The sequence below is a fragment of the Pipistrellus hanaki genome, assembly GCF_964339955.1.
Source record: "Pipistrellus hanaki genome assembly, chromosome: 8".
NCBI classification, from domain to species: Eukaryota; Metazoa; Chordata; class Mammalia; order Chiroptera; family Vespertilionidae; genus Pipistrellus; species Pipistrellus hanaki.
The window spans coordinates 29,244,794-29,272,188 of record NC_140510.1 but is presented as its reverse complement, the minus strand read 5'-3'; the positions used below and the strand labels follow the sequence as shown (position 1 = coordinate 29,272,188).

The 27,395-nt window shown below is 37.8% G+C and overlaps 1 protein-coding gene across 1 annotated transcript; it reads left to right on the top strand.

Moving 5' to 3' along the window:
- Positions 1-1,367: 1,367 nt before the first annotated feature.
- On the top strand, positions 1,368-26,405 carry MMADHC (metabolism of cobalamin associated D). Its single transcript, XM_084893054.1, has 8 exons — positions 1,368-1,511; positions 2,015-2,074; positions 7,009-7,153; positions 10,845-11,062; positions 16,145-16,250; positions 18,987-19,117; positions 24,575-24,661; positions 25,582-26,405. Exons 2-8 carry the CDS (start codon positions 2,066-2,068, stop codon positions 25,774-25,776), a joined length of 891 nt encoding a protein of 296 aa, XP_084749180.1. The 5' UTR covers positions 1,368-1,511; positions 2,015-2,065; the 3' UTR covers positions 25,777-26,405.
- Positions 26,406-27,395: the final 990 nt, after the last annotated feature.

Sequence of the window (27,395 nt, the reverse complement as noted above, 5' to 3'; positions counted from 1 at the left end):
TTTATCTCCATGATGGATGATTTTCTATCATGGCAAATATGAATGCACATAGTTTCCGATTTCAAAAAGCTTACAATCATCATTGAACCAGGAATCTTGTTATATAATCTGGACCAGTAAGCCAAATTGAAAGAGAAATCATGAGGCATGAAAAAATGAGTTGTAAGCAACTTCAACAGTGAGATCAATGGTGCTTCTCGGAGGCTCTGTGTGACTCCCAAGCACTAGGTTGTGTGTGTGTACACATTAATACATAAGTATTAGCTATATATTAACTGATTTAATCTTCACAATCTTTATGAGGTGGGCACTATTATTATACCTACTTTATAAGTCATGAGCACATTGGAGAGGCTAGAGGTTGAGCATCAACCTATAAACCAGGAGGTCATGGCTTGATTCCTCGTCAGAGCACATGCCCCGGTTGAGGGATCCATGCCCAGAAGTGGGTGTGCAGGAAGCAGCTGATCAATGATTCTCTCTCATCATTGATGTTTCTATCTCCCTCTCTATTCCTTTCTGAAATCAATTATATATATATATATATATATATATATATATATATATATATATATATATATATATATATAATTTTTTTTTTTTAATGGCAGTAAGGAAGCCCTGGCTGTTTTGGCTCAGTGGATGGATCGTCCGCCTGTGGACTGAGGGGGTCCTGGATTCAGTTCTGGACAAGGGCATATACCTGGTTGCAGGCTCCATCCCCAGTAGGGGGTTGGGGTGGGGGGTGGGGGGAACGGACACAGCATTCAGGAGGCAATCAGTGATTCTCTCTCATCATTGATGTTTCTATCTTTCTCTCCCTCTCCCTTCCTCTCTGAATTACTAAAAAAATATATATTTTTAAAAAGTAAGGAAATTAAAAATAAAGAGATTAAGTAACTTGTCCAATATGACCCAATGGAAATGTTAGTATGAATAAAGTATGGATTTCGGTTAATTAAAAAATAGCATTGATAAAAATTAAGTTGATAAATAAAAATTAATTTTTGTTGTAATTAACTAATATATATTTTGAGCCTATAAAAGGCTGATGGGCAAAGAAAAACCTAGGTGCCCTATGCTCAAAGACAGTGAGTCATGACTAATAGAGTAAGATACAAAGAGCAGGAGACTATTTACTGGGGGCTGTAAGAAAACTCTGGGGTGAGGGCAATGTATGAACTGGATCAGTAAGTTAATGAACAAAACGAGATGAAAGCCTAACCCAGGTCAGGGGGCCCTCCAGGCCATTCCCCCAAGTCACTCTGACTTCACCTTTTCTCCTCCCACATTGTTGGTCCGGACGAGCCAATGGGAGGTCGGCTCCGCCTAGGCCTCGTGTGCGCGTGCGCAGCGTCGGGATCGACGATCCTCTCCATCCATTCGCTCGGAAGCAACTTCCTCCGCCTAGTCACTGTCCGCGCAGGCGCGACCCAGCTGCCGTGGCCGCCGCCATCTTCGCGGCAGGAAGAGTCGGGGTCTGGGACAGCTGGAGGCGGCGGCGGTGGCAGGTATGGATGGTTTCCGCCCGCGGTAGCCCCTCCACATCCGCCCGTCTTCGGGCCACCGCTCTCGGTGTTACTCCCATTCCCACAGGGCCACGCCTCTGCCCCCATTTCGTCCTGTCACTCTGGCTTCAGCCCCCTTTTCGCGTCCTCACTCTTCCCGTGCAGCTCGAACCTTTGTTTGGAGCTGCTGGGTGGCCGCCCCGACCTGTGTTAAAACGCCCGCTCCGCCCTCAGGACCGGGCCTGGGCGCGGGCCCCCCGCTGCTGCCCGGGCCTGGCCCGAGGTGTTGGCTGCGGGGCGCGCCGAGGGCCCCGAGCGCGGGCCTCGAGGGCTGGCGGGGGTCTGGGCCGGGCCCCAAGCTCGGCCTCCTTGGATGGACCGAACCTGGACGCTGGCCCTTCGTGATCAGGGACACACACACACACACACACACACAGAGGCCGTTTCCGAGCGGTCCGCCGCTAAAGCCTGATCCTCCACTAGCCTGTGGTTTTGTCCTTTCCCAGGAGTGACTCTGCGGAAGGGAAGATCCTCTCTGTCTGCGCTCTCCGCCAGAAATGGCCAATGTGAGTAAACAAGCCCCGAAGAGGCGGCTTAGTCCGGCCGCTTGTTGGGGAAAGGCGGAGGTCGGGTTTGAGAGGGTGTTGGTGACACAATGTTTTTCCGGACGTAGACGGCTTAGCGCGGCGATTCCCACCCGGTGGGTGAGCCGCGGGGAGGGCAGAGCTGCAGCGCCTGGGCTGACAGGCCCTGACCCCTTCCCCTGGGATGGCCAGATCTGACATGACAGCAGCCGATCGGAGTGAAGGAGTCTAGTTCATGTCTACCTTTGTGGTCAGATGGGCAAAATACTGTGTGTGTGAGCTTCAGAATTTTAGTAATTAGTTTGGTGTGCCACCAGTTGAAAAAGGGTAGAAAAGTCGCTGGAAAATAAATGCCCAGGGAAGCAAGGGGCGAGAAATGAATGTTCTCCGCCTTGACAGTAACTTGAACGCATCCTTTTTCAAGTAAAGGTGTACTTGTTTCTACAAACTCAGTTTCAGAAATACATTCAGAGCCAGAATCCTTTATATATATATATTTAATATATTATTTCAGTAAAATATTTTGGATCTGTTTTTAAGTTCTTTGTTAGCCAAACTGGATGTTTTTGTAGCAAGTTTTAGCACAGCAAGTAACTTTCCAAACCCAGCAAAATGAAAGCAAGAGATACTATTCACACAGACTAAAGGTATTTATTGACTGTCACTGTCCAGTTATTAATCGGACACGCCCTAGCATATGGCGTTCTTATGGTAGGGGATGTGACATATAAAGGGAAACAACAACAATAAAAGTAGGAAGTGATTTTTTTAAAGCTACACACACGGTACAATGTGGATTCAGCTTTGTGGAGAAGAGAAAGTAGGGACCTGGGATCTGAGAAGCGTTTAATTTGAGTTTTGTGAAAGAATCGGATTCAGAGAATCTAAGGTGTAAGTGGGAAGAACAGGAGTACATATAATCAAAAAAACACTCCCCCTTTCAAAAATCAAGAATTTTGCCTTCCCGAGTATAAGATATGTAGATAAAATTACTGGGAAATAAGTTTGTATTCTAGAATTCTGATCAAATAATAGAGAGCCTTGAATGCCAAACAGTAATGTAGCCATTTTTTAAATCATGATGATTTAGTCAGAGCGGTGTGTGAGGAAGATTAGTATGGCAACAGATACCCAGAATAGTGTTTCTGTAATTGAACCTGATGTATTCAGGGAGAGTCTAATGATGTGACTATAAGGACAAGTTATAAAAGTAGACCACTAGTCTTGGCCATGTAAGATGAATTTTTACCCAGCCATAACCACAGAAAGGGAACATTGTAAAGAAGCACATGGTACTTTCAAAGGAGAGACATTAATTAGAGTAGAATGCTAATATTTGACCTGGCTTTATACATTAATTCAGTAGGGTAAACAATTTGGAAGCTATTTTGTAAGCCCTCTTATTGTTAGAAAGAAGGTCATATAAAATTAATTTTCAAATTTGGTGTTTATATGCATTGTAAACACTGAATGGATGTTACTAATAAAATATGCAGATATGTGTGTCTTAACCATGTATGAGCATACATAGCAAGGATCAAAATGCCCATGCTTCAGCAGATAGACAGGTAAATTAAGAGGCATTGATGGGGATTTTGACAAACTGAAATGTCTACTTCTGATATAAAGGGAGCAGCCTTCCTTAGCCACAGCATTTGTTGTTAACTATTGTCTTCTGGGAATCTGAATCATGCTGCCAGATCTTCAAGAACAGCTAAAAATCTGCATTTTTTGTGTGAAATCTCATAGTTTCTCACTGTTGATATTCAATTCAAATTTCTTGTGGAACACACAAAAATGTCTGTGGATGCATATGGATATGTTTCATAGATGACCTCTTTTCAGTCTTTGGTATAGACCAGTGGTCGGCAAACTCATTAGTCAACAGAGCCAAATATCAATAGTACAACAATTGAAATTTCTTTTGAGAGCCAAAAACCTACTTCTACGCGTGGACCACGAAGTTTTAATTGCACTGTACGTGCGTGCCCACACATGGTATTTTGTGGAAAAGCCACACTCAAGGGGCCAAAGAGCCGAATGTGGCTCTTGAACCACAGTTTGCTGACCACTTGTGTAGACCATTTTTCTCCTCACAGAACTTAGGCCTAAGAAGTGCCTAAAGACTGTTTCTATTTATATGCTAAAAGAATTTTAAAATTGAATCTTAATAGCTTGTCATCTTCCCAAGTTTAGAGTCCTAGGTTTGTTTGAAGTTAGTCATGTATAAAATATATACTTATACTCAAACTAAAATAAGCTGGCTATTCTAATTTGGGGGTGGTTTTATTGGCTTCAACTTGTAATCATTATGTTCATCAGTTGACCCAGTGTCATAAAATCCGTCAAGTTCACACAAAATATTTCACTTCAACAATAAAAGAGTTGAGAGCCAAATAGGTTAAAGGGAAAATTTTAAAACTAACTAGTACTATCATCAGCTATCTCTTTCCATGGACAAAATAAATGCTGGTTTATTTTGCAAATAAAATAAAACTTGGTGATTAGATTTTCTTAGAATAGTTATTATATAATTTTTGTTAAAAGTTTTACCACAAAGAAAAATAAATATAGAGTCTAGTGGCCTTGGTACTAAGAGGCTGAAATAATTGTTAATAATATTAGGCAACTTCTGAAATAATCTTCCTGAAATGAAATTGTTTTTGCTTGTGAAGCAAAGTTAATATGATGGATCACAAATAATATTTTAATAATCATACTTAAGTTAGTACTAATAATGGCATATAGGAGTGTTGTGAAAATTAAGTAAAACAATACATGTGAAGCACTTACCACAAGGACCTGGCCCAAAGTCACTAATACTATTGATTGCTATTTAAGATTGCCTCTTTCGGCTAATCTCTTATTAAGCTTCTTATTTTGAGGCTTTGCTCAAATATTTCTGATATTTAAATTTTTAAATTACATTTTAGATTCTGAGGCATAGTCAATCTGAGTTAAATGTCCTCAATGGTAAAGGTAAATTTAAAGTATTATAGAAACACCCAAAAGTTTCTAGTTTCTCTAGTAGGTTAAAAAAAAAAGTTTAATAATTACCACCTTTGTCTCTTTGAGCAGATTGGGTACAGACAAGGGAGAATGCTTAAATTTTCAGGTGGACTGAATGCTTTGGAGAAAGTCTTGCACTTAGGAGACTCAGAAGGTTCTATTCCAGGTCTTTAAAAGTTGTAATATTTAAGGCTTAGAATATGAGGAAAAGGGGCATTTTAGCATAAGAACTCTTTTGACAGTCTAAAAGAAGGTAGACAAATATGGAAAATGTGAGGTAGATATTTTTATGTGACTAAAGAGTGAAGTAAGAGAAGGGAGGGTAAAATTAGTAATCAGATGCTGTCAGAATAAGACCAGTTTCTGATGTTGTCTTGTGTTTATGGTAAGAAATAAAGTCAGAAAGAACACATAGGTTGGATTTCAGAATACTATATAAAAAGGAAAAAGAATGAGTAAGGTGTCAAATGGCTAGACTATTTCAACATCCTGGTAACTAGTTTTATGCCACCTCTCTAACCTCACTTCAGTTCATTCTCTCTGCTCCCCTTAATGGTACATACCTTAAGATATATCATATTTTTATCAGTTTACTCCATTCCCTGTCTACAAAATAAAATTCTGATTTATTATCTTGATATAACCGGCCCTTTACTGTCTGTGCCAAATACAAGGCCTTTTATAGTTGCCCACAAGTCAACTTTTAAGACTGTTTTTTACTGCACTCCCCTATATCCTCCCTCACTGAACTTGTCACTCTTTGAATATATCTTTTACAGCTTCATACTTTTGTTCCTGAAAGTCGTTCATTGAAATTCCACTTTCCCTAGCAAATTTCTACAAAACCTAATATACTCTCCCTGAAACTCTTTTTCTACTCCTTCAAGGATTTCTTAATTATTCAAATATTTAAATAGAATTTTACAGATGACGTATTTGTTTTTATTCTTTTCCACTAAACTAAAAGGTTGGCAAATTTTAAATTTTTTAATGTAAAGGTCCAGATAGTAAATATTTTAGACTGTGGGCCATAAACTGTCTGTGCAACTGTATTTAATCCTGCTATTGCAAAAGTAGCCATATAAGTGGGTTACTGTTACAATAAAACTTGCTTTATCAAAACAAACAGTAGGCTGTATTTCGCTATAGTTTCCCAGCCCTTGCACTAAACTATTCTGACTCAACTAGTTTACTAAAAGTTTATGCATTTACACCAGGGGTCCTCAAACTTTTTAAAGTGGGGGCCAGATCATGGTCCCTCAGAGAGCTGGAGGGCCGGACTATATGAACTACTAATTCCTACTGTAACACCTCGGCTGCGCTCACTGCCCAAAAAACCTGGCGGGCCGGATCAGACTCCTCTGCGGGCTGCATGTGGCCTGCGGGCCGTAGTTTGAAGACCCCTGATTTACACAATCATTATAACACCTCAGAGTCAAGGAAATGAACTTAGGATCAGAAAATGTATTGCAAAAGCATGTGTTAAAATGGGAGAAAGTGGACATTGCCATAAAACCAAGAGGAAAGTTGGCATGGGAGATAATTGACACAATTTATAGCAGTGAAAGAAGACAAGGGTTAGAAAATAAACAGGTTTTGATCCAAGAAAAGGTTTTGAAAGTTCTGTGTTTTGAGAATAGAAGAATCTTATTACTTGGGCTACCTTTTTAGTGCAATTTTTAGAGGTTCCATTCTCTAGTGTAGCACTCTTAATTCTGGTCTTTATTGGAAAAGTAACTTATTGTTTGTTTGATTTAATATTTGTGTTTATTTTTAAAATTATGAATATACATATTTTCATATGAAAGAATAAATATACATTTTAAAAGATATATTGCAGTGTGATTGCCAGAGGTTATCAAAGTATAACATTTAAAAAATAATTTAAAATGTTGTGTCATTTTTAGGTGCTCTGTAACAGAGCCAGGCTGGTTTCCTATCTCCCAGGATTTTACTCTTTGGTTAAAAGGGTTGTCAATCCCAAAGCCTTTTCAACTGCAGGATCTTCAGGTTCTGATGAGTCTCATGTGGCCACTGCACCTCCTGATATATGTAAGTAAAAATTATTATTGCTTTACTTATAATTGTTTCAAAACATTTTTAGTTTTGTTTCCTATATTTCTTGAGGTTTTACAGATTTTCTAAAGGTGAGTTTATACCATTGAATATAGACTCAGAGCTCTGCCTAAATATTTATATCCAAAAGCTACAACATTAAAAAAATAAAAGAATATTGGCTTCTAAAGCTTACTTTCTTACACATTAGTTTATTTCTATCTTCAAAAAAACACAGCCCTCTCTGAAATAAATCTTTTAATGCTGTTACACGTACCACTTTTTACCATTATTTGCTGAATGTTTTAAATAGCTGTCACTTTTTATATGTGTTTATTTATTTATTTATTTTAAATATATTTTATTGATTTTGTACAGAGAGGAAGGGAGAGAGATAGCAAGTTAGAAACATCGATGAGAGAGAGTCATCGATCAGCTGCCTCTTGCACACCCCCTACTGGGGATGTGCCCGCAACCAAGGTACATGCCCTTGACCGGAATCGAACCCGGGACCCTTCAGTCCCCAAGCCGACGCTCTATCCACTGAGCCAAACCGGTTTCGGCTATATGTGTTTATTGAATCAGTAACTTACCCTCTACAAATTCTGCTTCATGTAATCCATCTTGCACATTATTAATCATTCTAAAACATTTTAATTCTGTCACTTCCTTAATAAATCTTGGTTATCTCCCACTACTTTCAGTAGCAGTTCCAGACTGTCCCCCAACCTATGAATAATTTTCCAGTTCTAAAAAAGGTTTTTTTTTAATTTATGTGATTAGGTAAATTTCAGAAGTGTTATATGCCGCAGTCCTATATTGGAGACTTATAATGCACACTAAAATATTAAGAGAGGACTCTTAGGAACTTAATGTAATGTATCCTAAAGGAATTGGGCCTGGAATTCTTTTTTTTCTTGCAACACATTACTTACAGTGTAATGTAAGTTCACTTGAGCGTGCCCCAGTTTTATACCCCTTCTCTGATTACTCCAGCTTATATCTTTGGAAGACTAAACATGTATGTATCATAAATGAAACATTTGTGTCGAAACCGGTTTGGCTCAGTGGTAGAGTGTCGGCCTGCAGACTGAAAGGTCCCAGGTTCGATTCCGGTCAGGGGCATATATGTTGGTTGCGGGCACATCCCCGGTAGGGGGTGTGCAAGAGGCAGCTGGTCGATGTTTCTCTCTCATCCACCTTTCTAGCTCTCTATCTCTCTCCCTTCCTCTCTGTAAAAAAGTCAATAAAATATATTAAAAAATAATAATAATAGTTTAAATAAATAAATAAATGAAACACATGTCATTCAGGGATTTGTATCCTGAATATTAAAAAAAATAATAATAGCCAAAACCGGTTTGGCTCAGTGGATAGAATGTCAGCCTAGGGACTGAAAAGTCCCAGGTTCAATTCCAGTCAAGGGCATATACCTTGGTTACGGGCACATCCTCAGTAGGGGGTATGCAAGAGGCAACTGATCGATGATTCTCTTTCATCGATGTTTCTAAATCTCTATCCCTCTCTCTTCCTCTCTGTAAAAACACAATAAACTATAATAAAAAATAATAATAATAATAATTCATAGACTAATAGGAAAAAGACAGTAGGAAGCCAAACTATTTTTTGCATTTTAAGATATAAATTTTGTTTTTATTTTTACAGATTATAATCCAAATTCAGTTAAAATCCTATTATAATTTATTTATTTAATTTAAATTTATCTTTATTGTTTGTATATACTTTTTATTGTTACTAGTATTACAGATATCTTCTATTTCCCTCCTCTGTCCCCCCTTTTTCTCAGCCCCTACCTACCCCCCCACCATGTCTTCACTACCCTGTTGCCCATGTCCATGGGCTATGCATTTAAATATAAGTTCTTTGGTTGAGGAGAGCTATGCATTTAAATATAAGTTCTTTGGTTGAGGGGAACAAGAAGAGATAAACCAAACATTTTTTTTATGTAAATGAACAGACTATTCCTGGAAGAAAAAAACTAAATGACCAGTCAAGATGAAATTATGCTCAAATCCACTGTTAACATAGGTTATTTTTTTTTTCAATAGACTGTTAGATCTGAATAGTCTTTAAAACCAATCTTATTAAAAAATAGCTGATAGGTTTTTGCTTTTGAACTGACTTCAGTTAATCATTAGTGTGTGTCAGCCTTATTACTCAAGATGGGCTTCAGACAATAGCATCTAGAACTTGATAGAAATGAAGAATCTTGAGCCCTACTCCAGACCTAATAAATCAGAATCTACAGTTTTATAAGATCTCCGATGATTTTCTGACATATTTTACCTTTTTTTCCCTTCACCCGAGGATATATTTTTATTGATTTTTAGAGAGGGAAAGAAGGAGAGAAAAACATCAACCAGCTGCCTCTTGTAAGCTCCCCAACCCAGGACTGAACCCACAACCTACCTATGTGCCTTGTTGAATGGATCCTGAAACCCTTGGGTGCATGGGACAATCCTCCAAACAACTGAGCCACCTGGCCAGTACTCTGATAATTCTTAAATACTCCTTAAGAGTTTAAGAAATATTAGGCTAGAGTGTTTAGGTTAAGAATTATGAAACATTATCTAGATTTAAAGAGAAGAGTTTTATGGTTGATGGATAATGTTGGTCCTAGTTCTAGAAGATGAATATGATAATACAATCTAATGATGGAGCAGCCATATTATATGGCCATTTTTAGTCTCTCCGTTTGGGCAGAGAATTAAAAAATATTTTGCCGAAACCGGTTTGGCTCAATGGATAGAGCGTCGGCTTGGGGACTGAAGGGTCCCGGGTTTGATTCCGGTCAAGGGCATGTACCTTGGTTGCAGGCATATTCCCAGTAGGGGGTATGCAAGAGGCAGCTGATCGATGACTCTCTCCCATCGATGTTTTTAACTCTTTATCTCTCTCCCTTCCTCTCTGTACAAAATCAATAAAATATATTTAAAATAAATAAATAAATAAAATAAAAAATATTTTTATTGCCAACTGATGTCTTCGGCAATCATTTTTTTCTGTAAACAGAATTCCTACTTGAATATTTCTTTGTTTAGTTTTCCACTTTATTCTTTCCTGGATCTTTTTGAAATTTTCACAAGTTAGGATATTTTTAAAAAGTGAATGAAGTACTGTTTCTCTTCTGTAAGTATTTAATCCTTGTTAACTCATTCAGCTGGATAAGCAGGGCATTATGTTATATGGTTCATTTAAGGTTTTTCCAGCCCATCATTAACAACAGCTTTATGCCCCTCCCCTAGGGTAACCCTTGTTATGTTCAGTATGCTTCATTTTAGATTCCCTCCCCCCTTTTTTTAAACATAAATAAAAGGTTTTAAAATAAATACTATTCTTTGACTTAACTTTTTCTCTTAAGGTAATATATCTTGGACTTTAATATCAGTAAAGATATACTATATTCTTTTTCATAATTATCAAGCATTAAATAATATGGATTGCAGTACTTTTATTAAATCTAATAATGGATTTGCTTAGGAGCTGACAACTGATTGCTTTGATTAGCAATTTGGAAATAACTCGAAACTAATTTATATTTGCATAGAAAAACAAATTTCTAAAGTCTATCATTTAGGTAAAAAATAGCAATTCTAAAAAGAATTTATTCTTTCAGTCTCCCATTACCATTAAGGAGAAAATGACTCATTTTGTTGTTTGTTTTCAGGCTCTCGAACAGTATGGCCGGATGAAGTAATGGGACCATTTGGGCCTCAGGACCAGAGATTCCAGCTTCCTGGGAACATAGGTTTTGATTGTCATCTCAATGGGACCATGTCACAGAAGAAAAGCCAGGTTCATAAAACTTTGCCTGATGTTTTAGCAGAACCTTTATCAAGTGAAAGACATGAGTTTGTGATGGCACAATATGTGAATGAATTTCAGGTAAATTGTTAATATCATATATTTTGTTTTTATAATGCTATATTAATTTCCATAAAATACTTTTATTGAAAAATGTAAAAGAGAAATATTTAATTTCAATATATACAAAAACAACATAAGTAGATTTTTTTTCTAAGTTGGCATTGTCCTATATATTTTACTTTAGATTACACTCTTTTTAGGTAATTAAATCTTCAGAACTGTCTTTTGATATTTGCTTATTTCATCAAAGAGAGATAATTTGATTATTTTTATATTACTGAAAATTTAGATCCCTGTTTTTCACTTTTATAAATTGTAATTATTTGTATATGGACTAAATTCCTGCTATATTCCTTTTTCCCATTTAAAAACTTCAGAAAATTTTGAGATCTCTGAAATTCTTCAGATGCAGTAATCTAAAAAGGAAAACTTACAAGTGAGCTTGTGTTATTTTAAATACAACTTCTGAGGGTTCTTTTTAATCTGCTGTTGTTTAAATGAATGTTTTTAAATGAGTTTTTTAAAACTAGTATTGCTTCATTGCCCAATCAAGTAGAAAGCTATATGCTATTCAGAGTTTCTGTCAAACCCCTGATTCTTGTCATTTTTCACATTTCTACATAGTTTCAGGCTAGGTTTTTATCAACACCATGTTATTAAAAGCAACAACCCTTTACAGTTATTATGGGTTATATTAGATAACCTAATATTGGATACAGTTGGCCTCTCCTGATAATTTTATTTCAGATAATTCCTTCTCAGTCCTCTTGGCTCCTCCTCCACCTACTAATCACATGATATTTCTCATATATTTCTGTTCTTCATCTTTTCTTTTTAAATATATTTTATTGATTTTTTACAGAGAGGAAGGGAAAGAGATAGCTAGAAACGTCGATGAGAGAGAAACATTGACCAGCTGCCTCTTGAACCTACCAGGGATGTGCCCGCAACCAAGGTACATGCCCTTGACCGGAATCAAACCCGGGACCTTTCAGTCTGCAGACCGACACTCTACCACTGAGCCAAACTGGTTTCGGCTCTATCTTTTCTTTTAAATTAATTCCTGGTCACTTATTCCCTTGGCTTCCTTTCTCAGGTGGTGTTTTTAGAATTTCTAACTTATTATTTCTACCATTTCTGGGTCTATATTTCTGTCTGCCCATCAAATATCTTTGGATATCTCACAAGTCCCAGACTTTGCATGTCTAGTACTGAATTAGTTTTATTTTTTCTCAAAACCTGTCCTTTTATATTTTCTGGAGTATAAATGACTTAGCTATCCTTCTACTGTCCCAACATAAAAATTATACTGCCAATCTTAAATCCTCTCTCCATCATACCTCCATAAATAGTAATGAAATCTCATTGCATTTATCTCTTAAAGTGGCTTTTATATATATTATTTGTGGCCCTTTCAATTTTCAATAATATTGCCAGAGTTCCAGGCTACCTTATCTTACCTAGATTCTTAGAAGCATCCTATCTAATAAAGAGTAATATGCAAATTGACCATCAGTCCAACACACAATATGGCTGCCCCCATGTGGATACAAGATAGCCAGCATGGGAGGGCATTTAGGGGTGACCAGGCCAGCAGAGGAGGGCAGTGGGGGCAACCAGGCCTGCAGGGGAGGGCAGTTGGCATGGACCAGGCTGGCAATGGGAGGGCAGTTAGGGGTAAACAGGCTGGCAGGGGAGGGCAGTTAGGGTTGACCAGGCTTGCAGGGGAGAACAGTTGGGCAGTCGGGCCAGCAGGGGAGCAGTTAGGCATCAATCAGGCTGGCAAGGGAGTGGTTAGGGGGTAATCAGGCTGGCAGGCAGAAGCGGTTAGGGGCAATCAGGCAGGCAGGCAGGTAGGTGAGCATTTGGGGGCCAGCACTTTTGGACTGTGAGAGGGATGTCCCAGGTTGGAGAAGGTACAGGCTGGGCTGAGGGACACATACACCCCTCCACCTGGGCATGAATTTCATGCACAGGTCTCTAGTTATAATATGCTGGACAATGGAGAAAGGATAAATCTAGGTTCAAAGGTTAGGTCTGCCATTTATTTAATGAGAAAATGACTTACCTTTCATAGCCTCTGTCTCTATATATAGAACTAGTGGCCTGATGCACAAAAATTTGTGCACTGTGAGGGAGGGAGACCCTCAGCCCAGCCTGCCCCTCTCACAGTCTGGGAACCCTCAAGGGATGTCTACTGACAGCTTAAGCCACAGTCTGGCCTCCCTCTGCTGGAGGCAACCGGCCTATCAGGAATAGAGATACTTTGTGAAGGCAGCACAGACTCCTTCCTTATTTCTTTACTCTGTGGTTGGAGAATAGGGTATAAGAGGTGGGGACAGAACTGTGGCCAGGCCTTGGGGTTTTGTAGGCAGTGGAAAGAGGGAGAGAGCTGGGGAAAGTTTAGATATGGTTTCCTTCAATCCTCATCCCTTCCTCCGGGCCCCGCCCTCCATTTTTTTCCTTGTCGTGGTGGAAGCTCGGGCCTCGGACCGACAGCCCAGCCAGCGATGGTGGGGTTCAGCCCCCTCACTTCTCAGCTGAACATACAGCCACCTCACATTCCAGGCCGGGCTGTTTTCAAGTGGCTAAAGCTCTGGGAATTCACGCCTCCCGGTCTTTCCCCTCTCAGTTTCCTCCTTGGGTCTGTTTGACACTTCACCAAGACACCAAAGCAGCTCTTCCCTGATAGTTCTGCACCGGCCCCTGCCCAGGCCCTGCCTGGCACTCTTCCTCAAGGTCTCCAGGTCCATAGTCTGCGCTCAGGGAAGTTGTCCAGAGCCCATTACCCCAGGCAGGTGGGGCTGGCTTAGAGAGCTGGAGAAAGATGGTAAAGTAAGAGTTGGTATGAACCAGTGCTTGCTCAGTCAGACTTCCTAAGTTCCTTACTGGGCCCAGGCCAGGCCCCTTCCCCGCACCAGGAGGATCCAGGCTGAGGTCCCCTTCCTGCACCCAGCACTCTGGACCTTGCCAGCCCAGCAGGTGGTGCAGCCTAGGGCACCAGTGGCCACAAGCCTCCTCCCCCTGAAGCATGGGGCAGAGACCCGGGCACCTTCCATGGATACACTGCTCACCTCTGAGCCATAGTGTGGCCTGGGACTTGTGGGGCTGGGGTGGACTTGGGCTCCTGCTGGCCCCACCAAAGCCAGACTCAGCTTGGCCAGCCACCCCTACCACTCAAAGGCTGCGCGTGCCCTGCAGGCCTCGTCACTATCATGAATCGCTATAGCCTGGCCGTCCCATCCCAGCAAGTGGCTGTCCCCATCACCATGGCTCACTCCCCAGTGCAGTCAGGCTTGCCCAGCAAGCACATAGGCAGGAGCTGGGCTATCCAGGGGAGGGAAGAGAGATACGCGGGCCAGGGCAGAAGCAGAAAACTTGGCAGTGTAAACACAGCTCCCCACACCACATTTCCAGATGCCCAGGCAACCCTGCCCGGCGCCACGCTCTCAGGCCTGGGGTGAGGGCAAGGGACTTAGGGCTGTGGCCTGGAGGCGGCCCTCGCTGGCTTGGAATCATAGTGGTTGATCAGGAAGGGATGCAGGGTGCCAATGAGGCAGCCTCACACAAGTCCCCACTGCAAGTCTCTGCCGCTCGCTCTCTCTCGCGCGCGCACGCCCTCTCTCTCTCTCTCTCTCTCTCTCTCTCTCTCTCTCTCTCTCTCTCTCTCTCTCTCTCTCTCTCTCTCTCTCTCTCTCTCTCTCTCTCTCTCTCTCTCTCTCTCTCTCTCTGAGAGGTCAGCAGTTCAGCCCCTTCGGCATGCTGTGTCCACAACCTGGCATTCAGTTGAGCTCTTGGTCGTTTTGGATGTTATGGACACTGGCTCTTTATATGTATAGATGGGGATAATAATCTCAGGCCAGTGCAGGGATGGGCTAGAAGAGATCAAGGGGGAAAAGAGGGACTTATGTAATATTTTCAACAGTAAATATATTTAAAGTGATGATAATAATAATAATCATCTCAGGCCCAGAAAGCTATGAGGATTATATGTGAAAGTGTATGTAAAGCAATAAGTGGTTAATACGTTTGTTTTTACTAGTCTGTACCTTCTTCTCATTACCATACATCTTCCAAAGTAATACTACCATTAGCTTTTTATATCTTATCTGGCTATTCCGCATTATAAAGTCAGAAATTCTTAATTTGGTATAAATATGGCTTTCCACAATTTTGACCCTTATCATTTCCACTTTACCTCTCACTACTTCCTACTTTCTCTGTACCTCAGTTACAGCATGGTTTAATTTTTTTAAATACACCATTCTTTTTGACCATTGAATGCCTTTACCACTGTTGTAATATCTTGCTGGACTGTTTTCCTCCTGAATTTCTAACCTATACTGCACCTACTTTTTACCTATCAAACATGCATATCAGTTAATATTTAGCTCAAATATGATGATTTCAACCTTTTTCTGATTTCTCTCAACAAAGCAAGTTTCTTCCCTATCTATAAAGCTAGCAGACATTCTTCACAATTGTGTAGCATTTTTCCTTTTGGATTGCATTTATTTTTTCATGCTCTTTTTTCTTTTACTAGCTCTGATATACCTAAAAGTAAGGACTGGATTTTTATTTTTATTTTTACCTTTGTATTGCCTGTGCTTGTCAGTGTCTTATGTACAGTAGATGCCCAGTAAATTTCAGTTGAATAAAAGTCTCTAAGCCCTTTCTATAGGAGAGGCTGCATATTCAGTCATCTTATTTTGTAATTTAGTGTTATCCTCGTTTAACAAATTACAGAATGAAAGGAAAGATAATTAGATATTACCAAAATATAATGAGGTAACATTGTAAGGCACAATTATGGTATTTTAGTTAATTTCTTAGCCAATTTCTATTCATATCAAGTCTCATTATATCAGTATATTTATACATTCTAGGTTTTTTATTTTGGTTTTTTTGTTTGTTTAGATTTTTCAGATCCTTTATTCATCATAGAGAAAAGTTTGAGTGTATCAGAAAAAAAACCACTACCCCACCAATAGTTAGATTAGGATTATGAAAAAAACTTTCTAGGGAAGATAAGTTCATAACAGGCAAGATATTTTATTTGAATTCTAGATTTTATGTACTTATATTTCTTTTCCCCCTTAGGGTAATGATGCACCTATTGAACAAGAAATTAACAATGCAGAAACATACTTTGAAAGTGCCAAAGTGGAGTGTGCAATCCAAACATGCCCAGAATTGCTACGAAGAGGTATGTTGTGTTTCTTTGCATTTTGCACTTATGTATATTCAACACATTTTAATGTGTTGAATAATGTGCTCCATAGGAATTGCAATATTTGTGTTTTACTTAATATTTTACCATGTCTGGAAGAAAATGATTAATGGCCAAGATAGAGTCTTGCAAATGTTCCCTGCCATCTGACCTGATGTCATTGAATAGGGATAGTAAATTTTTAAATAACTTTTTCCCTGTAGCTTTTCCCTAAAGTCATTTCACTCCTCTGTGATTATCATAGTTACTAGATGCCCAGTACACGAAATTCATGCACTGGGGAGGGGGGGTGTCCCTCAGTCCAGCCTACACCCTTTCCAATCTGGAATCCCTCTCACAATCCAGGACTGCTGGCTCCTAATTGCTCACCTGACTGTCTGTCTGATTGCCCCTAACCATTTATGCCTGCTAACCTGATCACCTCCTAACCACTCCTCTGCCAGCCTGATTAACACCTAACTGCTCCCCTGCCAGCTGGATCATCCCCAACTGCCCTCCCCTGCTGGCCCAGTTGTTCCCAATTGCCCTCCCCTGCCAGCCTGATCTCGCCCCCAACTGCCCTCCTCTGCCGACCTGGTTGCCCCCAACAGCTATCTCCAGCCAGCCTGATGTCACCCTCTATAGCCCTCTACTGCCAGCCTGATTTTACCCCCAGCTGCCCTTCTCTGCCAGCCTGATCACCCTAACTGCCTCTGCCTGCCTGATTACCCCTAACTGCCCTCCCCTGCTGGCCTGATCTTGCCCCCAGCTGCCCTCCTCTGCCAGCCAATTTGGTTCTGATTGGTTGGTTTCTATTCCAGTCAGCGTCTCGGGGCCTGCTCAGAAAGGCAGAGTTGATCAGCAGCCCCAGTGGAGGCCTGGAGAGAAATGGAGGCGCGGCTACTGGCCAGGCCCTGAGAGAAAGAGGGAGGCAAGTGCTAATCAACAACTGGCACAGAGGCTACAGATTAGACCCTCCTTCTCTCTTCAGGACTCTCTCCAGGCCTGATTCACAGCCCTCTCAGCAGTCAGTGCTGGGTCTCCACAGCAACCCAGTGCTGACTGTAAGACTGACTTCCAGTTGGTCAAGCCTCCGGTCATTGTGGGTGTAACGGACCCAGGGTTTTTATATATTGGGTCGGCAGCTAAGTAATTGCGGATTTTTAAAAGAAAATCAAAGACAATTTTTTCATGGAACTAAATAACTTTATTCTGTAATGTATTGCCCATTTTGATCAATGACCTTTTGCCATCTTTCAGGCAGCATCATAATTTCACATTCAAAAAACTTCTGGTTTTTATTAGCAAAAAACTGAATCAGGTACGATTTGACATCATCATCATTATTGAAATTTTTACCATTCAAGGAGTTTTGTAAAGATCGAAACAAAAAGTAATCAGATGGTGCAAGGTCAGGACTATATGGTGGATGTGGCAAAACATCCCAACCAAGCTCCATTAATTTTTGCCGAGTGACCAAAGATGTGTGTGGCCTTGCATTGTCATGATGGAATACAACACCTTTTCGATTTGTCAATTCGGGCCGCTTTTCTTCAACTGCATTGTTTAATTTCGTTAGTTGTTCAATGTAGACATCAGAATTGATCGTTCGGTTGGGTGGTAAGAGTTCAAAGTAGACAATTCCTTTGTAATCCCACCAAAGTGATAACAAAACCTTCTTTTGATGAATATCAGCTTTTGATGTTGTTTGAGTTGGTTCACCTGGCCTGCTCCACGATCTTTTCCGCTTGATATTGTTGTAAACAACCCATTTTTCATCGCCAGTTATCAGTCGTTTTAAAAATGGATCATTTTCATTACGTTTCTTTAGCAAATCGCAGCTGCTAATGCGTTGCGTTAACTGTGATTCTTTAATTTCGTGAGAAACCCATGTATCGAGTTTTAAAACACAGCCAAGTTGTTTTAAGTGATTTTCAATGCATGTATGTGATACATGAAGCTTCTCTGCAATCTCACGTGTTGTACTGTGACAGTCCAAATTGATTATTGCTTTGATTAGGGCGTCATCAACTTCAACTGGACGACCAGAGCGTTTTTCATCTTTGAGTGAAAAATCACCAGAACGAAATTTGGCAAACCAATTTTGACACTGCCGTTCTTTTAAGGCTTCGTCACCATAAACAGCACATAACTTTTTATGAGCTTGCGATGCATTTTCCCTTTGCGGAAATAAAAAAGCAAAATATGACGAAAATGTTCCTTTTGATTTTCCATTTTTCAACGAACGCCAAACGAAAACTACAAAACAGATCAAAAAACTTTTTTTACTGATTAACAGCTGAATAGCCAACTATCAAATAACAAAATGTGTTTTACATTTTACTACGTCTGCAAACCTAAAAATTCAACTGAAGCCATATATGTGTGAAACCCGCAATTACTTAGTTGCCGACCCAATATTAGGATAATTACATTCATAAGAAAAATAACCATAAGAAAAATCTGAATAACAAAACTTTTTTAAAAATTATAAAACCATAATATGTAACTCTACAGAATTATTGTCATTAATATAACAATCATTACAATCAGAGCAGAAGTGAAACAAAATCAAGTTTGTCATCCTTTTAAAAAAATAATATGCAATTATAAACCTGAGTTGGTACGACAATAATTTAACTTAACCATCTTTATAAAGAAGTGTTTTTATGCACTGATCCTCTTTTTTAAAACCAAATTATTTTCTTCCTGGAATTTTTTTCCTATTTATAGATTTTCAATCACTGTTTCCAGAAATGGCCACCAACAAACTAATGATTCTGACTGTAACACAGAAAACTAAGAATGATATGACGATGTGGAGTGAGGAGGTAGAAAATGAAAGAGAAATTCTCTTAGAAAAGGTAATTTCTTTCAATTGGTGACAACTTAATTTTATGATTTATTTAAACAGGAATGAACCAGTGTTTTAAAATGCTGGGTGTATTTTCTAGCCTTTATTAATTATCTGCTAACTTATTTCATTATTAAAGAGCTTACATCTTTTCTAACAATATCAGTGCCACAATTTTGAACAACTAAGATTCTGTCTAATACTTTCCTTAATTCTTTTTGAATTTAGTTTTGTTTTAGGACATTTGGAAAATAGGATAAAAAAAAATACACTCTTCATACCCATCCCGCCCCCCCCCTCTCTTTTTCTCACTCTGTCTGACCTTCCTTTCTCCTTCCGTGTCTCTCAAATAAACAGTGAAAATTACCCCAGTCTTCTTCAAGGAGTAAATGGTAACTGTGTACAGTGCAATAGTCATAAAAAACTATATACTCACATTTTTTTTCTGTCCTTTGCTTTTAGTCTGAAGATATATTTTAACTTTCTATAACATTACACAAAGATAGATTTCATTTTTTGTAAAATCTACATATATGTCCCATGGGCAAACCATACATTTTTTAAGTTACTTAAAATTTTCCTTTAGTAACTTACAAGTTGAAAACCAAACTTTTTTTTTATAGGCGGTGAGTATATTTGTACATATATTCTTTATGCACAGACTTATATCTCTAGATTTCTAAATAGGAAAATTCTAAATTAAGGGATATGTTCATTTTAAATTTTGCTGCCAATTTGGACATGAAAAAGATTGTCTTAGTGAATAAGCTCTCACCCTATCTTACCTTGTACATAAGCATTTCCTTTTCATTTTTACCAACCTGAGAAATGTTAAGAAGTGACTTCCAAATCTTAAATTTTAAAATTATATAATTCTCTGAGGTTTTTTTGTTCAGTTGTGTCAATTTATTTGCCTGAAAGATAGAAATATTCCTGTGCCTGTGTGACAGGTTAGGAATAACTCACTTGGGTAATCTTAGCTAGCTATAGTTTAAAAAATTACCTTTACTAATTTCCAGCCAGAATAATGTTAGGAATTACTTTATATTTTCTTTATGTATTGGAAGTGTGATTCTCTTCATTTGTAAAAATATAATTTACACAATTAACAGTGTTTTATAATGATGACTTAATAATACTTAAAAGTCCCTTGTTGAGCTTTGCTAATAAATTTCATGCAGTAGGCAACAATCTGAGCAAGTTAACAAGGAAATTACAGAGAGGCAGGCATACGACATTGTTTCTGACTTGATAGAGATCTCAATTTAGAGAGTTGAAATTTAAATAGGCATTAATGCAATAAACATTTTTATTTACATTTTAAGATAATGTTTACTAAATTTATACTTATCACTCTCACTAGAGAGCTCTTGTGTTTATAGCATTTTTTGACCAGTTAAAGATTCTGAACCTCTTGATACTAATTTATTATAGTTGTAAGTCAGTTTTTTATAACCAACTAGTGCACATGTGTCAAACACAAGGCCCACGGGCCAAATCCAGCCCGCCAGGCCTTGCAATGTGGCCCGCACCGCGCTGTCATCACTGCACTCCGCTGTCAGTTTATGACATTGTCAGTTTATGACTGTTCAGTAAACCATTCGGCCCGCGATTTAGGCTGGATTTTAGATTTTGGCCCCTTCTCTGATTGAGTTCGACACCCCTAAACTAGTGGCTCAGTGTACGGATTCATGCACATTGAAAGGAAATTAATTAGAATAAATATTTTAATATCGCTATTTGCCCTTTATAATAGAAGTGTCAACCAAATTCATGATCAACAATGACAGAATGAAACACATGCATGCAATTGGCACCAGTGAGAACTTTATCTGTATCACACATGTACAAGTCAATTTAGCCTTTTATATAGAGAGAATAAACTTGCTTAATTAGTCCTGCTTTCTTATTTAGCTAAACTTTTTCCAGCTCAGTGAAGCACAACAACTTCTCAGGTAATTGTTAGCAACACAGTAGTAAATATCAACACAAAGCAGATTATTATTGTTGATCATGCAGGGAGAACAAAGGGTAAAATATTTAACTGCAGCAGTGTTTGACTATATCCTGCACAGTTGAGAAAACCTGAAGTCATTTTCAAGGTCCACCATTTCTTCTTTTCAGTCGGTCAAGTTTCTAAACTTTCTAAATCTCCGTTTTCCAGCTAATGAAAATAGGATTCTACCAAGTATCCAATCAACCTACTCCAGAACTTCTGTGAGGATCAAATGAGATGAGGCATGGGAAAATGCTTCACATATATTTGGTTAAAATGTGAAATGTTTGCACCTGGCTATAAAGCAAGTAGTGTTCCTGGGCTGAAGAAACTCCAAGGAGGCTAGTTGCTAGGGAGAGGAAGCCAGGCATTGCTACGTGATGCCTTTACCCAGCGCCCACAGCCACTGTTTCTGGGCTGGGCTGGGCTGGGCTGTAGGCCACATTTAGCGCCATGGGCAGTGTTGGCTCGATTTTGAAGGCTGTTGCTCCAGTTGGTGGTGGGGCCTATGTCCCACTTGGGGGAAGCCGAGTGTTGCTTTGTTGGTGCCAGATCCATGGTGCCCACTTCATGGCAGCTCCTGCGTTGAGTGTCTGCCCTCTGGTGATCAGAGCATGTCATAGCAACCTGTTGGACAGTCAGAGGCTCACTTAGCATATTAGCCTTTTTTATGTGTGGATGGATGGATGGATAGATAGATAGAAAGATAGATAGATACCGTGTTTCCCCCAAAATAAGACATCCTCCGAAAATGTGACCTACTTACAGGTTTCCTTCTGAGTGAAATATAAGGCATCCCCCCGAAAATAAGGCCCCCTTAGGCTAAACATGAGAGATTTGGTCCACTGATTCTGAAAGAAATGGAGTCACAAGAAATTCACCAGGAAATTCAGGAATTGGATTGTTATGATGATGTTCCAGAAGATGATGACATGATTGTCATTGAATAAATGAGTAAATTCTTGATACTGTAGGATTCAGTTTGTCTGGTTTGTGTTGACAACTACCATACTACCATACCTCATGCAGGTAATAATAAATTTCCTTTATTTTCATTTAACAGTAAATGTGTACCATATTCTTCTTCATGGAAAAATAAGACATCCCCTGAAAATAAGACCTAGCACATCTTTGGGAGCAAAAATTAATATAAGACACTCTTATTTTGGGGGAAATAGGGTAGATAGACATTTCAGGGCTTTGAAATGGCATATGCTTCATCTTGTGATTTTTAGTTTTTGGAAATAAATAGATTTTTCTACTTTAGATATATTAGCGATTATTTTAGAACTACATATATTTTACTGTCGATAAATAGGTATTTTATATTTTATGGTTTAAATGTATTTTTCCAGCAGATGTCAGTATTCAATATTGATGAATAGAAATCTTAAGGGAAATATTTAAACTGGATCTTTTTTATGATAATAATGGGATACTTTTAGTTAAACTTGACAAATATTTTATTGTATTGTTTTTTCTTTCCTTATAGTATTTGTGTATAGCACATCTCTGCATGATACCGACATACTAGTGACTTTTCTACATCATGTTCAGTAGTTTTTCTATTTTTAAGAATATGGGGATTAAATAAATACAGCAATAAATAGAAATATTAAGTGAGAAGGTAATCTAAAAAGCACGGTATTAATGTTTCGCATTAGTTTACAAGTATTGGGAGAAAATAAGTTAGCTAAGCTTGTATACATCTATAGCAGAGGTCAGCAAGCTTTTTCTGTAAAGAGCCAGATAGTAAATATACCCAGGTTTTGTGAGCCAAAAGCTCCACCTACTCAACTTGACTCTTGTATTGTGAAGCAACTATTGTACATGTGTGTGTGTTCCAAGAAAAATATATACAAACAGGCAGCCATCTGGGTTGAGCCCTCAGATTATACCTTGCTAACTTCTTATTTAGTATATGGCCCCTATTCCTAAGGTTTTTACTTTCGAGGTTGTCAACTTAAGTCAGCCAAGCCTCTTTACTCTGAGTGGGCCAGAAATCCATATTACGTAGCACTGCATACACCCTGGTATCACCATTCAGCTCTCAGTTGGTTCTTTCTGCTTGGCCTCCCAGAATCTCACTATGTGCGTGCACAGCTCAGGATATATCACCAGGGTCAATGGCCCTGCAAACTACCTGGAGCCTTGCTTATCTCCCTCTTCAGTATCTTTTCCACAAATTCCATATGCTTCAGAAGTTCATAATTCTTGTTTTCTACTACCTCCTCAGTGTGGTGACACTATAATTTGCTTGGAAACCACTTCTTTGCCCTGTGACTAGAAGGTATACCCAGACAAAACTGGAAAATATGGGGTCACCTCATCTTTTCCCCATCTGTCAAAGATAAAGTTTTGTCTGACTGTTATTCAAGGTATAAAAATAGTTGCCTCATATATTCTTGTCACTTTTATAGTGTTCAGCAGATGACAAGTTTGGTACCTATTACTGTTATTGCTGGAAGTGGAACTCTACCCTATTTTTAAAAAAATAGGTATAAATAAATATTTTTTATTGATTTCAAAGACAGGAAGGTAGAGAGAAACATCAATGATGAGAGAGTATCATTGATCGGCTGCCTCCTGCATGCTCTCTACTGGGGATCAAGTCTGCAACCCTGAACATGTGCCCTGTCTGGGAATTGAACCATAACCTCCTGGTTCATGAGTCTACATTTAGCCACTGAGCCACACTGGCCTGGTGTATCCTCTTGTTTTTAAACATTTATGATCTGTCGTTTTTTGTTTTTGTTTTTGTTTTTTTAACATTCTAATTTGGGTACTAATGTTTGTTACTGTCTTCACTGGTTAGACTTTCAATAAAGCTAATAAAATAATTGTAAGCATTAGGATGGCGAGGCCAAGATTTTGACTAGGTGATACATACACAGGGTATATAATAATTATACATTATACAAAAGGAACAGTTTTATAATGAAAAGTAAGCATCCTATCCTATCCATTTATCCTGTTATTTTTATGTACCTTTTCAGAAGTATTTCACAACTGAAAGTGGATAGATGTGTTTTTGAAGGACACAAACAAGTATATGGTTTTAATGTTTATTCAAATTAATGAATGGTTCAGATCTTTTTATTGTGAACATTTTGTTTTTCCTTTCTTTATTTCTAATATTTCCATAGTATTACAAAATAGCAACTATAGCTTATAGTTCATGATAAATTCAGAAATCAATAGCACAGAACTGATTAGAATTAGTTCCTAAAATAAGAAATAGTTTAGCAGAAAAAAATACGCAATTTATATTTCTTGAAAAAAATGAAAATGTTATATGAACCATTAATCTTTTAGACTGGTGAAAACAACCTTATGACTTTAATTTATCAATTACAAGTTTTTACTAATCTTATTGAATTCTCTGAAGCAAAACATTTATTTAAAAATTATTAAAAATAAAAATCTGTAGCCCTGCTATTTTGACCATATTATTTGTCTTTTTCTATGCAGTTTATCAATGGTGCTAAGGAAATATGCTACGCTCTTCGAGCTGAAGGCTATTGGGCTGACTTTATTGACCCATCATCTGGTTTGGCGGTGAGTAATTAAATTAAAAGTTTGAAAGCCAGGTTATGTAACTTGAAGTAGAAATGGTTTTTATTATTGCAAAATCATTTGTAACTATAACTTTGGTTAAAATAGATCATTTAAGACTTTTTTAAAACCTCACAATTTTACCAAAAAAGTACCACAGTGAGTGAATTGCAGTCACCACTTGTAGGGACCCCTATCACTCATACTTAGGTTTCTTCATCACTTTAAGGATTTTTAAATTAAAAATAAAAAGTTATTTCCATCATTATTTAATTTATATTGAATTGATGTGTTTATTGTTTGTTAGTTAAAAATTACTTATCTGTAGTTTCTTTAAGGAAGAAAATATTTTTTTAGAATTAAGGAAATTGAATGATAAAAAATATTTGGAAAAGTAACAATTTTAAAAATAAACATAAAGTTATATTTTGAAAATAACTGAACTACATTCTAACATTTTAAATTCTGGGTGTTGTGTTTTTTTTTGTTGTTGTTAAAATAGTAATTTTTTTAAAAAAAAAAATCTTCATATAGGATTATATACTATTTTTTTCTCCAAGTCAAGTAAGATATAGTATAGACAAAAATGAAGAACTTAACTCTGGACTTTAGCTTCCCTTTTCTTGTAAATGATAAAGATGAACCACAGATGATTATCTAAAATTTATTCCATCTTTAAGGTGATCTAATGTTATGCATTTGGTTCTAGATAACATGAAATTTGCTAGATCATTCATTTCACATTTCCAGAATGCACAGGTATTGGGGGAGAGGAGGTATTAGGCAGTTTATTTGTTTCATGTGACCTTATTACTTGGTTTTAAAAATATTTGGAATATTAAAATAGATACGTGATTATGTTTGCATGAAAATTACTGTCTTTCTTGCTAATGAAAATACTTCATTTTTTAAATTTCCTCCAGTTTTTTGGACCATATACAAACAACACTCTTTTTGAAACAGATGAACGCTATCGTCATTTAGGATTCTCTGTTGATGACCTTGGCTGCTGTAAAGTGATTCGTCATAATCTCTGGGGTACCCATGTGGTTGTAGGAAGTATCTTCACGAATGCAACACCAGACAGCCATATTATGAAGAAATTAAGTGGAAACTAGTAGTGTCAATTTATTTGCTGTACTATTTCTACTTAACACTTGGGTTGATCCATAAACACTGTCAAAGGCTACAGATTTTAAAATTTACTTATTTCTAGGTATTTATTTCACCATTTGTAAATTTACAGCATTGACAAGGATTTGTGATTTTTAAATCTCAAAAGTTCATATTATCTATGAATACATGTTAAGCACATCCACATTGTACAGAATGTGGTAAATAACATGTAACTATGGTATGATCTATTGTTACTGCTCCCCTTTATTGGAAAAACCTTAGTTTTAATTATTTTCTCCAAAAATAAATTATACATTTGCTTATGGTATTTTTTTTTTCATTGCAATATTTTTTAAATATGGTTCTTAAGACTCCTAAGAAATTGTATTAATCTTTATGAAGTTGTTTTTTTAATGAATGTGGTTGAAAAGTCTAGATTTAACTTTTCCTAATTTTCTTTTTTCTTATACCAGATTTGAGTATTGCTTTGAAATAATGTACATATAGGAAAAGAAGAATAAGAATAATACTACATGTATAAAGGCATATGAATCTCATCCTTATACATACTAAAGGATAATTCTTAACTTCTTGGTTGTAATAAATAAATGTGGATTATTTTGAGACAAAACTATGCCTCAGGCTGTTAAATCATATTTCTCCAATTTTAAAAGATGCAAACTGTGAGACATTACAGCAATATCTCATTTGTGATAGCTAGTTTTTACAGCATTGTGAACTTTTTAAAAAATCACACCTTTTCATTGGTGAGGCTTAGACAGTAGGAATAGAGACAAATCTCAGGAGAACAAGTAACTTCTACCAGATGAATTATTTCATTTTTGTCACATTTACAATTTTACTTCAGTGTACATGAAATACCATAGTCATTAAATGTGCTTTCTTAAAATGAAAACAGGCTGGAAAGATGAAGTTATGATGTTATAATCTGCTTTGATCTTGTCGTATTTAAAAATAGATGCTCTCCTAGCTGATTTAGCTCAGTGGATAGTATCAGCCTGGGACTGAAGAGTTCCTGGTTCGATTTCCTGTCAAGGGCATGTGCCTGGGTTGCAGGTGCGATCCCCAGTAGGGGACATGTAGGAGGCAGCTAATCAGTGATTCTCTCTCATCATTGATGTTTATCTCTATCCCTCTCCCTCTTCCTCTTCCTTCCTTTCCATTCCCTCTTCCTTCCTCCCCTCCTCCCTCCCTCTCCTTCCTCTCTGCAATCAATAAAAATATATTTTTGACAATTAATAAATATTTTAGTGGAATCTTAACCACAACCCATTTAAATGAATACAGGCTCCTTTATTAAATATATATATATATATATATATATATATATATATATATATATATGCTCTAATTGCTTTAATTTTATTCTGCATAAGATTATATTTAACTTATGACTTCTTGCATATTCTGACATAAAGAGCAATATTCCTGTATTTTAAAGGAGTGACAATTTAATGATGCAAAAATGGTCATTTTTTATAAACTATAATACAATTAATCAAAAATCTCCCCTTGTATGGTTAAGGTTCTGTCCTATTTTTAAAGAGGCATTAAACTTTTGAAATGCTAGGTTGTATTCGTAGCCTAGTTGTTTTGCTAT

Coding starts and splice junctions, on each gene's coding strand:
- MMADHC (XM_084893054.1), top strand. Junction 19,118..24,574: donor GAGAAATTCTCTTAGAAAAG/GTAATTTCTTTC, acceptor TTTTCTATGCAG/TTTATCAATGGTGCTAAGGA. Junction 24,662..25,581: donor ACCCATCATCTGGTTTGGCG/GTGAGTAATTAA, acceptor AATTTCCTCCAG/TTTTTTGGACCATATACAAA.